The 14,189-nt window shown below is 48.1% G+C and overlaps 2 protein-coding genes across 6 annotated transcripts in view; one reads left to right on the forward strand and one right to left on the reverse strand.

Moving 5' to 3' along the window:
- Window positions 1-14,189, reverse strand: part of LOC106986850 (GTPase IMAP family member 7-like) — a 78,457-nt gene that overhangs the window by 49,784 nt on the left and 14,484 nt on the right. The window lies entirely within an intron of this gene.
- Window positions 1-14,189, forward strand: part of LOC128314680 (GTPase IMAP family member 1-like) — a 95,838-nt gene that overhangs the window by 29,388 nt on the left and 52,261 nt on the right. Inside the window, exons 1-3 of one of the 4 annotated variants that reach the window (XM_053217881.1) lie at window positions 8,074-8,159; window positions 8,340-8,387; window positions 10,970-11,018. In XM_053217881.1, coding sequence (XP_053073856.1) covers window positions 10,976-11,018 — 43 coding nt within the window. In that variant the 5' untranslated portion in view covers window positions 8,074-8,159; window positions 8,340-8,387; window positions 10,970-10,975. Of the gene's footprint in view, window positions 1-8,059; window positions 8,160-8,339; window positions 8,388-8,441; window positions 8,583-10,969; window positions 11,019-14,189 lie in introns of those variants that run through there. The other 3 variants (XM_053217878.1, XM_053217882.1, XM_053217883.1) reach the window with 3 other exon arrangements.

A 14,189-nucleotide genomic window follows, 5' to 3' on the forward strand; every position in this document is an offset into this window, starting at 1 on the left:
AGTGTTCTATTGTTTCTGTGGTGCTGTGCTTGATGATCAGCTGTGATATACTACAACACTTTAAGGACAGAGAGAATTTTTGCACATCTCTGCCTTGGAGACACTCAGCGAATTTTCTGTCTGGTGGAATATAGAGCTCAAAAATTACATTTTACTACTCTCTTGAACACATCAACCCTTGATTTCAAATGAACTTTGTGCTTCTGTTTGTTTGTGTTTTTTGTTTTATTCTTTGCTTATTTGTTTGTTTTTAACTAGCTTTCACACCCAGCATGGAGCCCAAACTCAACACCCTAAGGTCAAGACCTGAGCTGAGATCAAGAGTCAGACACTTAACTGATTGTGCCACCCAAAGAAACTTTGAACCAATTATAGAATCAAACTGGTTCTCTAGTTAAGCCATGAGTTGAGCAAAATCGTTGATGTGTTTATACTTTCCCAGGAGTCATGAGTTTGCTTTTTTTGAAAACTGCAGATAAGAAAGAGAGGCAGAAATAGCATGATCCAAGCCTTGGAGGTGAAAATAACACTGGACACAGGCAGAGAACAGCTAACAATTTGGAGTGCAGGAATTATTACCAGCCTTTACTGAGGGCCTACAGTGTCCCAGGCACTGGCCTCCATATCATTATCAACTTTGTTCCTTACAACAGTGTAAAATGGATATTAACGGGAACAATGATATCTAGAAGAATCTCATTCTTGGAAGAGGAGTTGAGACTGATCATAATGACTGTTGAACCAGGCCAAGGAATGTGGATTCTAAGCCCTACGCAGTAGAAGATTTCTAAGAAGCAGAGACCTAAGAAAACTATCCCAATGGGCTTAACCTGGTAACTGCAATGAAGACTTGAGAGGAAGACATCAGGGGTACTGTTCCCTCACACTGCACACACTGTCCCTCTCTTACACTCTCTTATCGTAGGTTGAATTGTGTCCCTCTAAAGAAGGCCTAACTCCTGGTACCTGAGAATGTGACCTACTTTGGAGCACAGTCTCTGTGATGTCATGTCATGAAGTTAAGGTTGAGTCTTACTCCGATGCCTGGAATCGTTTCATTCACAGGGAGGGAAGTTTACACACAGATACACACAGAGAGCACCATGTGACAAAAGAGGCAGAGATTGGAGTGAAGCACCTAGAAGGCAAAGAACAAAGCAGGCCAGCCAGCACCAGAAGCTAAGATGCAGCAAAGAAGGATCCTTCCCCAGAGACTTCATGGAGATCATGGCCCTGGGAACATCTCGGTTTGGCACTTGTAGCCTGTGCCAGTGAGACAGTAGCCATAACAATGAGACAGTAAGTTTCTGCTCTTTAAGCAACAGTTTGTGGTCATTTGTTACAGCAGCTCCTGGGGGAACTAATATAGATTTTAAGGACAAGAAGTAGGGTCCTGCTCTGGTAATTACCAGTCGTTCTGAAATTGAGTAATGCATGGAGGCTCGAAGAATTCTGAGGTACGTGATTAAAAAAAAGGCCTAAGAGGATGTCAGTGGTAAGATGAACATCAAGGTCACTTTCTGGTGAGGTCCCTGAATGCGGTGGAGACCACGCTGCTGGACATTGAAGGGACGATGGCACTTGCTATAAAATGGCAGGGGGCAGGGAGGCGGGCTAACCTGCGGTGGGCTGCTGGGTGGAGAGTAGACCATGTAAGTGATGAACTTGAATATTTAGCTGAGGAGAATTCCGAGAACAGTGTGGAAGGTGCGGCCTGGTATCTACTTGCTGCTGCTAATGAAATGCATGAGGAAGGAGAGTGGTGGCCTATCTGCCAGCCAAGGAGCACCAAGATGGCCAGCTGCCAGCAAAGCAAGGAAGAAGAAGCAAGGTCCTCCCCTCAAGGCTTCAGAGAGCGCACGCCTCTGCTGGCATCTTGACTTGGACTCCAGGAGCTACCACACAATCCATGTCTCAGCTGTTTCAACTGGAGTTTGGACGACCTGTCGTGCAGTGCTAGGCGCCCAATATGTCCCCTCCACCTTGCCCCTGCCTGCTTTCTTGTCCCATCCTCTGAGAAACCCAAAGGTCTCCCCTTCTGTGGCACAGTGTGAAGAGGGCAAATCTTCCAGACTACATTCTTCCTCATTCCCGCCACATTTCTGGCCCAGACAGACCCCGGGTCTCCTTGATGAGAGCTTGGGGCTTTCTCAGATTTTAGATTTCAGTCCTCTGAAGACTTTTCTTTTTGGAAACAATTATACAACATCAAAACAAAACTAACAATTGTTTCTGTTAAAGAGACACACAGGAATTTAAGGCCTGGGAGTGCGGTTAGGGCCTCCTGAACTCTTAAGGCAAACAGGCAGACTGTCAGGGTGCCATGAGCTGGAGGGTCAGAGTTAAAAGCGGGCCCCGGTCCCAGCAGCAACAATCAATCCCTCACTCTTACAGAATACCAACACTGCACAAAAGGACTATTTTCTCTTAATCAGCAAAAATGTCTCCTTAATATATAAAAATCAGTCAGTGGAATAGTGTGTGGGCCTGATTCTGCCACGATCAAGATCTATAGCTTGGAGAAAACACAAACACAAACAGACCCCAAAAAACCACAATCCCCATGTGCCCCAGTATCTTTACGGATAAGAAGTCCCAGATTGTCTCAATTCAATGCCTCCTACAGAACAGCATCATGTGAGACTGTCTGGGCCTCTCCCAATGAAGACGAATCCCAAGACTCTCCCCCCAGCATGATTCATGAGCCTGGGCCCATGTACCCACACAACTTCTCAGGTGTTGGTTGGCTGTAGGTATAAATCTCCAGGTGGAACAGGGGCCTGTGGCCGCCAAAGGGAGACCCTGAAGAGGGCCCAGTCCCAAGACTCCTGGCTGGAGGACCCAGGTGTGAATACGAGTATGGGCGTTTTTTCCCCAGGGCTTTAGCATCCCTGGGCCATCAGAGTAATGGACACTTACAGATGGTTATGGACATCACCTTTATTTACCAGCCAGCACCAACAGCCATGAACACAAGAAGCCAAGACACAGGCATGTTTCACCCTGAGTTCTCTGCTACTCTCCACACACACAGCATCCTTCCTCACTCATCTGGCTAGACTTTCCAGTGCCACACCTCCAAACCCCACAGCCTTTCCTTGGATGGCCCCTGGATTCTTAGCCATTCCTCAGTACCAAGGGTGGAAGAGGCAGCTTGGGAGAATGGGGGTCAGGGAAAGAACTCACAGGCTGCCAGGACCAGCTGACAGCCTTCAGTGATCTGCCCCTCTGGGATTTACAACAAAGTTGGCACGGTTTCTGCTGTTACCTTCGTTTCTTTCTTTTGGTTTCAACTTGACATCTTTTATTGCTTCACTCTCATCTTTGTGGAGTGTCTCCAGTGCTGTATTACAAATGATAAACATGGTAAGTAAATCTTTAACGAGGGTTAAAGGAAAGACTGTTATATTTATGGCACCATATCACAGCACAGTTTTTTCTGTTATTGTTTCCCACAGTCCCTTGCATTTTCAAGAAATGGGCAACAGGGTGATTTCTCGTAAATTCACTCACACATAGAAAAACATACATCTTACTTCAGCCCCAGCAATTTCCTGCCTCACCTCTCCTGAGTCTTTCTTCCTCATCAGCCCACAAAGGCAAGGCCACAGGTTCATGTCTTCTCATTTGTGGCTGCTGTTGTGCTCAAAAGGGACTGGGACAGGAAGGCGGGGCCAAAGAGGAACCCCACCATGGAGGTCTCACTGGCCTCTGCACAGGATATTTTCCCATCTCTCCCCAGGCTGGTGCTGGCTTGAGGATGAGGTGGACGTCTTCCTGGGAATCTCCAACCAGGATCCATTGAAAGCAAGCACAGCAGCTAGATCTTTTGACCCTGACGTGGGCTGAACAAGTCAGTTCTGCTCTTTATAGAACAGGTGCACACGGATGCTGCTACCTTCCAAAATTTTGACCAATTTTTCTACTGGTTGTTTGTTCATTGATTGATTGATTGATTGATTAAAGTTTATTTACTAATTTTGAGAGAGAGTGAAGAGGGGAAGGACAGATAAAGAGGGAGAGAGAGGATCCCAAACACACTCCTTGCCAGCACAGAGCCCGATGCAGGGCTTGAATTCAAAAACAGTGAGATCATGACCTGAACTGAAACCAGGAGTCAGATGCTCAAGCAAATAGCCACCCACATCCCCCCAAGTTTTAAAATTTTTTCACTCAAAACATAAATAGCTAACAAACAGCCAAGCAGCTTTATTATCTTGACTATTATTTATTTATCTGGAAGATATAGAACGTGAAAGTTGCACTGAAATGACTCATGTTCAAGCTGTAAAAGAATATAAATGACTCTTTGGAAATACAGGGAGAGGCCAGCGTCTCTCTCACCCTCTCCAAGTTCACCATATCTGCAGTTAGTAGGACAGCGGGACTCCATATAAAAACGGCTGTCGGTAAGACGGTGGTAACTGCTGCCTGGCTCCCTTTTGACGCTGTTTCGTTTAACTATAATAAGACACCACAAGGGGAAGACAAAACGAGGCAAACTCCAGGCAGCCAGCAGGAAGGAAGAAGACGGGAGGTGGCAATGTGGCCAGAGTTTGACCCAAAACTAGGACAGGCTTCCATATGTCCTGGAGGAACCCTACAGACCTAGTACTGGTGGGACAGCCATAAGTGGTGCAACGTATATATTTTCAAAAATATATTAAAGTCTCTTAAAGTTGTTCTAAGATCATTCAGCAAAAGAAGAAAGACTATTTCAAAAAAAAAATCTACTAAATACTAGTAAGAACAGTGAGTCTGTGACGTTTACCATAAGCTACTTCCTCCCTTCCAACGCACACTCAGCTCCTCTGGAAGGAAACTGCATTCTGGGAGGCATGGGCAAAGGTGGGGCTCCCTGTCCCCTCAGCCTTCCAGCAAGAGGACGGTATCTTGGGCGGAATCAGCTGGTGGTCAGTAGGTTTAACCACCGGGTATAGTGCGGACAGGCAGAGTGGTTAGGGAAAGACGCACAGAGTGGGCCTAAGACAACTGTCACCTCCCGGGACTGTGCAGGCCCAGCCTGCACCCTCTGAGGAGAGACACCAAAGGTTTCAGCCTGCTGGGGAAGCAGACTTCACCAGGAGAGTCCAGCCAAACACGCAAACCCCCTGCACAAAGTTGCAGTGAAGCGACCAGAGCAGATATCCTTGTCTTATCTCTGATCACAGGGGCAAAACTCTCAGCCTTTCGTCAAGTATGGTACCAGTGGTGGGAGTTTTCACACTGATTTCCTTCAGTTCTTCCAACATGCTTAGAATTGCTCTTTGGAAGCCGTCTTTGAATCCAACATCCAGGGCCTCTGCCAGGCAATTCCTGTGGCCTGAGTTTTTCCCCTATATGGGTCACACCTTCCTGTTTCGTTGTACATCTTACAGTTCTTGTTAAATACTGGGCATTTTAGGTAACATCGTGTAGTGAATCTGGATACTGATTCCCTTTCTGCCTTTCTAGGCCTTGATTTGCTGCTGTCTGTGTGTCCATAAGAATACAGAAATTGCTTTTTGAAACAACAAAATAGAAATTCTGCAGCGGAAAAGTATGACTGAAATGAAAATTTTACTAGTGGAGCTCAACGATACATTTGAATGGCTACAACAAAGATTCAGTGAATTTGAAGATGTAATAGTTATAAACACACATGAACTTCACAACTGAGCTCCAAAACACAGGAAGCAAAAAATAACGGGCGTCAAGGAGAAATAGACAATTCAACAACAAGCTGTAGACTTCAATGTCCACGCTGACAAACGTGTTCCAGAGCTAATCAGAAGGTCAAAACAGAAACAGAAGATGTGACCCACAGATAAACAACTAGACCTAACACTAGAGCACCTTACCCAAAGAAGTTGATTATGCATTCTGTTCAGGTACACAGAGAACCTTCTCCTAAATATGACCAATAGGCCATAAAATGGGCTTCAATAAATCTAAGAGACTTGAAATCCTAGAGAATAACAGGGGGTAAGCTCCTTTACATCAGTCTTCACAATAATTTTTTGGATTTGACCACAAAAGCAAAGGCAGCGACAGATAAAATGAACAAGTGAGATTACATCCAACTAATACGCTTCTGCCTGGCAAAGGAAACCATCAACAATACAAAAAGGCAGCCCACTGAATGGGAGAAAGTATTTGCAAATCATATATTTGGTAAAGGGTTAATACCCAAAATACATAAAGAACTCATATAATTAATAGCAAAACCGGAGCAATTTATTTAAAAAGGACAGAGGAACCAAACAGGCATTTTCCCAAAAAGGACATCCAGGTGGCACATAGGTGCATGGAGATGTGCTCAGTATCACCATCATCAGGGGAAACGCAAATCAAAACCACAATGAGGTATCGCCTCACACCTGTTAGAATGACTATCATCAAGAAGACAAGAGGTAACAAGTGTTAGGGAAGATGTGGAGAAAAGGGAAGCCTTGTGCACTGTGCACGGGACGCAAAATGGTGCAGCCACTGTGGAAAACAGTATGGATGGTCCTCCAAAAATTAGAGGTAGCATTACATTTGATCCGGCAATCCCACTTCTGGGTATTTATCCAAAAGAAATGAAAGCAAGATCTCAAAGAAAGATCTGCACTCACAAGCTCCCTACAGCATTGCTCACAATACCCAAGATGTGGAAGCAACCTAAGAATCCATCTATGGTGTGTGTGTGTGTGTGTGTGTGTGTGTGTGTGTATATATATATATATATATATATATATATATATATATATATATATATTTCTGTGAAAAGAAAGAGGAACATCTTGTCATTTGCAACAACAGGGTCGAACTTCAGGGCATTATCGTAAGTGAAACAGGTCACAGAGAAAAACAAATACTGTATGATATCACTTTTATGTGGAATTTTAAAAAGCCAAACTGATAGAAATGGAGAGTAGAACGGTGGTGACCAGAGGCTGGGGGATGGGGGGATGGGGACATTGGTCAAAGAGTACAAAGTTCCAGTTATAAGATGAATAAGTTGTGGGGATCTAACGTGCAGCAGAGTGACTATAGCTCATTACCACTGTATCATACCTTAAGTGTTACTAATGGAATAGATGATCTTAAATGTTCTCACTGGAAAAAAAAGAGTAATGGTAAATATGTGATGTGATGCAGGTGTTAGCTAATAATACTGTGGTGGCAATTATTTTGCAATATAGAGTGCATCAAATCAACACATTGCACCCTTTAAAATTACAGTGTTATATTTCAATTATATCTCAATAAAGCTGGATAGCGTGTGGGGGGATAAGGTGGAGGGCCATGGGTTAGGTATCTTCACTAGAAAGAATGAACTGGCAAGACTGGGTAAAAAGCAGGCCCCAGAGCATTAGCTTCAGATTAAGTGAAAGCCCTCACTACACACGGGGAGAGTTGACTCCAGAAACTGTAAGTGAGTTGGGCAAGATCGCAGAGTTGATTCCAGAACAAACCAGGTCCAGGGCACATAGCACTATACGCTGTTGTAGCCTTCTCTCCACAAATTGTCTGGCTATTTTCCTCTCTCATGACCTCCTGACAGGAGAAACAGACACTTGGGTCAGAGATACCAACTTGAGGCCAGACTAAGTCTCCTATGAAAATTCCATCCTCTTCCTGGTGTCTGATCTTTAATAGCTAAAAGACCTCTTTTTCTTTAGGAATGAGGAGATGGCAGAGAGGACCACATTGGTGGCCCTGTCCACACTGATGTCCAGTCAAGGATTCCTCCCTGATTCCTGGGGAAGGAGACTCTCAAGAGGCCATTTTCTAGGAAAACACCCGGAAAGCAAACGGCAACTGGAGATAAGAGTAGTGGGCAGAGGCCAAAACTGAGAACAGGCTCAGAAATCTAAACTGCCCTTCACTGAGGTTACAGCCCCTCCCGGGAACAAGATGTGGTGCCACAGCAACCTTCGGAAAGGATCAGCACAGTCCCAAGCAGGGGGTGGGTTGCACAGTGGAAACAACGCAAAGACACCCCTCGCTGGCCCACCTGGCCCATGTCCTGTCCCTTTAAATTGGCACCACTGGGCCCTCCCTCCCTGGGCTCTGAGACTTCCTCCCTGCTCTGTGCTGGCAGGAACAGCCTCTGTACTCACAACCCAAGGCACAGCACCAGGTCGCGGGTTTCTGCAGCCAACAGCAGGGCCTGTCACCACTTCTGCTGGAAGGTGAGCACACAGGGGAAAGAAGGGAGCCACCTGGGGCAGAGGGGAGTGGAGGAAGTGGGGGGGGTTCGGGAGGCTCTAAGGAATTCAGGGCCTGGTTGCAGCTCACTGAGTGGGCACCTGCATTCTACTACCTCTCAGGAAGGGGAGCGGGATCTAGAAAGAATAACTTCACCCTTGCAGGCTTTTCAGGGAGCTCTGAATTTCAGAACAAGCAAGGGAAGAAGAAAGGTAAGCATCTTCTCCAGCCGTGGAGTGCGCACACTTTTACTTGGGACTACATAATTCATCTTGCCCTGCTCCTCGCCAGGTCAGAAAGGTGTTTGCTAGAAGCACTGCCAGGGCTGAGCACGCTGGAGAAGGCTGCAGACACTCCCTCTGAGGGCATGTGCAGCCAAGGAGAGAGACATTTCTGAGGACAAACAAGTGAGTCTAACCTCAGAACACATCGCAGAGTGGAAATCATGTCTGTGAGCCATACCCCACTCACACCCTCCACCTCCTCAGCCCTGTGCACCCCCAGGGACTTGCAGGAGCCAGCAACAGTTATGAACATGGTCTTCAGACCTCTGCAGTATACGTGCTTGTGTGTCCTTGCACATCCCTTCCCCCGCCCAAGCTGCCCAGGGCTCTGTGCGCTGGGAGCCCTCTTCATCCCCACACACTGGCTATAAATGAAGGGCTTGGACAGGATGAATGGCCCAGAAACTCAGAGCAGGGACCCAATGCATTAGAATCACTCAGGTGGTTGCGGTGGGTACCTCGGTGGCTTGGTCCATTAAGCTTTGAGCCCTGCAATGGTTTCTGTGCTGTCAGTTCAATGCCTGGAGCCTGCATTGGATTCTTCGTCTGCCTCTCTCTTTCTGACTCTCGCCTGCTCGAGCTGTGTCTCACCGTCTCTCAAAAAAATAAGTAAACAGTAAAATAAATTTTTTTAATTAAAAAAATCCCTCAGGAGGAGGGGTGAGAGATACCGTTTTTTTAATGTTTATTTATATATTATTTATTTATTTATTTGTTTGTTTGTTTATTTTTGAGACAGACATGTGACCAGGGGAGGCACACATGAAGAAGAAGGAGAGAGAATCCGAAGCAGGCTCTGTGCTATCAGCACAGAGCCTGATGTGGGGCTCAAACCCACAAACCATAAGACCATGAGCTGAACCAAAATTAAGAGTCAAACACTTAACAGACTGAGCCTCAAAGGCACCCCCTTTTTTCTTATTAAAGTACACATCTATGAAACAAAATGTCAAATATATATTTTCAAGACTCCCATAAATACTTCCAAAAGACAGCAGGTTCAGGAAGCAGGGGATTACATAACATCCAGTCGCATTTAAGATGCTAGGAGTCTCCATGTTCTACATCAGTCAGTGACTCCAAGCCTCTAAACCCCAGATGTCAGCTCTCAGAAACTCTGGAAGAATTTTTCAAATCCCATCCCAAACCATCGCAAACCTTGGGAACTCCCATAGGGACCAGGAGTCCAGTGGATTTCCTAGAGCACACTTGGTCAGTTCGTCATCAATAAGGACTTCTTGCTTTAGCTAAATTCTTGTTCTTTGCACTGAATCTTCTGGCTGTTTCTTCAGTTCTGCTGTGCAGTCAGTTATGGGAGTTTGCTAATTTTTACACACAAGATCACTACTCACCTGAGGCCTGTGGAATCAACTTTACCAAGGGCTTTGGGGAGCCGAAAGGGGTGTTACGCAGAAGACAAACCTGTCATCTAATGGGTCAGAGACAAGCTATCAATCAACCCTTCCCTTTGCTTGTCCTTGTGTGTTGCCCATGGGACACAGCACGGTCACCCGCAGTAGCCAGGTGTTGCCATGAAGAGGTAGCATTTGAAATGGATGGTGGAGCACAGACAGGACTCAGACAGAAATGTGGGAGAGAATGAGTGGTCATGGGGGTGAGCGCACAGGCGGGCTGGAAAGGCCCTGAAACCTGTCCTCTGCGGAGCAGCTGACCCAGAAGGGGAGTGAGTGGGACACAGGGCTGGCGAAGCAGACAGAGCAGAGCTGCGCCCTTGTGACCAGGTCCTCGTGAGATCATGCAGATTCCATCACTGAGTGGCTACCTGTAGTAAATCCTGCTGGACTTGGGGTCATCGCTTAGTTTGAGAGGCCTCAGATTCGAGGCAGGAACACCAGGAGCCGGAAGGGAGTGTCCCATCTCTCCAGCACACAGGTCATATTTACACAAATGACACAAGCCAAATTCTTTGGTCTTCGGAGAGCAGATCACAGGTTCTTCACATCAACATGGGAGACAGGTATCTTTCCTAATTTTCAAAAGCAAACTGCAAACTCTCTTCTTGTCCTCCGCACCCCCCCTCCCCGGCCCATCCCTGGCCAACCGCCCTAAGGTGGTTCCTATGTCACTGAGCAGAATTTCTGATTCTCACGGTTTTCCAAAGTCTCCCCTGGCTGTGGAATCTTCTGAGAAAACTTTGTGCCTACAGTTAATGCCACTGACATAAATTACCTGGGAAATTCTCAGCTAAGGCTCACTTACTGACACAGAGGACGGGTTATCACTTCCACTTTGCATTCAGGGTCCCTGAAAGGACCAACGAGGCTCACCAAAGGTTCTCATGGTTTGGTTCCAACACCAACCAGGTCCTTCCAGGGTTCTTCCCCAAATTCTGATGTTCAGAGGAGGGCAGGAAGCATGACCTTTCATTGGGATGTCACCAGCTCTTTGGACCTTGCCTGAGCCACCTTAGGTAGTTATACCTATTCGATAAACGAATGAATGATTGAAGGAATGAAGGAACTAACAGGTTGTGTTTGGAACTCTTTCAGGTGGGCATGGGAGGACGCAAGATGGCCAGGGATGAAAAAAATGCCTATGGTAAGAACTGATTTCAGTGTGTACTTGCCCCTAGGCATCAGCTCTGGGTCCCAAGGCCATGGGCTAACTCCAGACTGAACAGAGACATTGGGGCACCTGGGTGGCTCAGTCGTTGAGCGTCTGACTTCAGGTTAGGTCATGATCTCACAGCTCGTGAGTTCGAGCCCCACGTTGGGCTCTGTGCTGACAGCTCAGAGCCTGGAGCCTGTGTCAGATTCGTCTCCTTCTCTCTCTGTCCAAACCCACTCGCATTCTGTCTCTGTCTCTTTCAAAAATAAATAAACATTAAAAAAAAAAAAAGACTGAACAGAGACAATCCCAGACATGTCCCCATGCTGGGGTCAAACAGCTAGAGCCCCAGCTTTGTATTTTTGCTGGACCTCTGCCCCTGCCCTACTGTAGGATATTAAGTGCCTTGACTAGCCGTGTCTTGGGTCCCAAAGGGTACAATGAGGATAATACATCTACTCTGATCCCCACAGAAGTTGTGGAGGGTTGAGATCATGGGCTAGAGGGAATACGGTTTACCAGGTAGACTGTGTCAGTGAACAAGGATGGAGGGTTAACTGTGTCTTACTGGAAGCAGGTTTCCTAGAGAGAAGAGGGAGGAGGAGGGGAAGTGGAGGAAGGGAAGAAGCAAAGAGATCCTGTCACCTAATACTCTGAGCAACCCTGGGAGACACAACTCTCTGTCACCCCTCCCATTATGCAGAAGACGTTGAACGCTTAGACTAAACTGGCCCAAGGTTCCACAGCTGGCACATGCGGGGCTGTGATTCCAACCCGGGGTGTCTGGGACTCCAGACAGCCCTTCACTCCCAGGCTTTCTGTGCCCTCCCGCATCTCCTCGCTGGGATGGCCCTGGGAGAAGTCTGGCAGAGGCCTGGGAAGTTGTCGAGCACGGAGCAGCTCTGCAAGGTGCAGACGACCACAGGTAATGTCAGCTGAAGTCATGGCCTGCGATCGTCGATGGGACCCTCCAGACCAGTGTGCACCCGGTGCCGGAGCATGGACTGGGGGACAGGTGCACCCACTGGAGCCAAAGATGGAAGAAAGGTGGCTAAAGATGCCCCCGGAGTCGCACAAGCTCTAACCAGAGCGCCTGGGAAAGGCCTGGTTGGACAAGCAGAAGCGGGAAGTGTCGTTGCCCTCCTCAGTTCAGGAGGCAGCCCGGAACCCCGGTGGAGTGGGACGCGCGCTCTCAGGCCAGCGGCCCACGTCTACTCTGTCCTCACAGGTTCCCAGGACCCGGACGACCAGCAGCTGCAGGCGCAGGAGCGCAGGCTCAGGCTCATCCTGGCCGGCAGGACCGGAGTGGGCAAGAGCGCCACGGGCAACAGCATCCTGGGCCACAGGCTCTTCCCGTCCAGGCTCGCGGCCACCCCGGTGACCAGAAGCTGCGCCCTGGGGAGCCGCAGCTGGGCCGGGTGGCGCGTGGAGGTCACCGACACCCCCGACCTCTTCACCGCCCAAGGCCGGCACGCGGACCCGGACTGCACCCAGCGGGCCAGCTGCTACCTGCTCTCGGCGCCCGGGCCGCACGCGCTGCTGCTGGTCACGCAGCTGGGCCGCTTCACCGCCCAGGACGAGGAGGCGGCGCGCGGCGTCCGCGAGCTGTTCGGCGCCGGCGTCCTGGCGCGCGCCGTGGTCGTCTTCACGCGCCGGGAGGACCTGGAGGGGGGCTCGCTGCACGACTACGTGCGCGCCACCGACAACCGCGCGCTGCGGGCCCTGGTGGCCGAGTGCGGCGGCCGCGTGTGCGCCCTGGACAACCGGGCGGAGGGCGCCGAGCGCGATGCGCAGGTGGGCGAGCTGCTGGCGCTGGTGGAGCGGCTGGCGCTGGAGCACGACGGCGCGCCCTTCACCGACGACGTGTACGGCCTGGCGTGGGCCCAGCGCCACGCGCGTCCCGAGGACACGCTCCGCCTGGTGTCCGCGCGGCTGGTGTCCCGCGGTCTGGGGCAGGGGCGGGGGCGGCGCTGGCTGGAGGCCCGCGGTAGGGGTGGCAGCGGGCGCTCCAGCTCCTGGAGGGGGAACTGTTACCTGTCCTGCTGCTTTTCCCGTGGGGGGGCCCCAAACCCAGATTGAAGGCGCTGCCCTTCCAAATGCGGGGAGCCTGCAAGGAGAGGGGCTGGGTACAAGGCGCTGAGAGAGACTTAAAACCAATTTCAAAGGAAACGTGGAGTTTCAGACTGCGAGTCTTAATGAAGCAGGAAGCCTTGGACACTATATCGACTTTACAAAGGCTCAAGTTCACTTTTAGCGTTTAGATGTCACTTTTGACTATATGGACACTATTCAAATAAATGTGGTTAACTTTCAAATGTCCTTAATTCATTTTAGTAGTGTGGATGCATTTTTCTTTCTTGAAAAAATAGTGAAATGACTGGTAGTGTTTTGTAGAAAGTGGATTCATGGCAAAGGGAAACAAACATTTTTGTGTATGTGTGAGCATTTACCAAAACGTAGACACTGTCTTAGTCCGCTTGAGTTGCTATTAGAAAAAAAAAAAACAATGGGAAAGCTCTCAGTTTTTCCCCATTGAGGATGATATTAGCTGTGGGCTTTTCATAAATGGCCTTTATGGTGTTTAAGTATGTTCCTTCTATCCCAACTTTCTCCAGGGTTTTTTTTAAGAAAGGATGCTGAATTTTGTCAAATGGTTTTTCTGTATTGATTGACAGGATCACATGGTTCTTTTCTTTTCTTTTATTCATGTGATGTATCACATGATTGATTTGCATATGTTGCACCAGCCCTGCAGCCCAGAAATGAATCCCACTTGATCATGGTGAACAATTCTTTTTATATGCTGTTGAATTTGATTTGCTAGTATCTTACTGAGAATTTTTGCATCCATATTTATCAGGGATATTGGCCTGTAGTTCTCTTTTTTTTGTTGGGTATCTGTCTGGTTTAGGAATCAAAGTAATGCTTGCTTCATAGGATGAGTCTACAAGTTTTCCTTCCCCTTCTATTTTTTGTAACAGCTTGAGAAGGATAAGTATTATCTCTGCTTTAAATGTCTGGTAGAATTCCCCAGGGAAACCATGTGGTACAGGACACTTAGTTGTTGTGAGATTTTTGATAGCTGATCAAATTTTCTATTTCTTCCCGTTTGAGTTTTGGAAGTGTGTGGGTGCTTAGGAATTTGTCCATTTCTTCCAGGTT

Source organism: Acinonyx jubatus, chromosome A2 (assembly GCF_027475565.1).
Source record: "Acinonyx jubatus isolate Ajub_Pintada_27869175 chromosome A2, VMU_Ajub_asm_v1.0, whole genome shotgun sequence".
Classification (NCBI taxonomy): domain Eukaryota; kingdom Metazoa; phylum Chordata; class Mammalia; order Carnivora; family Felidae; genus Acinonyx; species Acinonyx jubatus.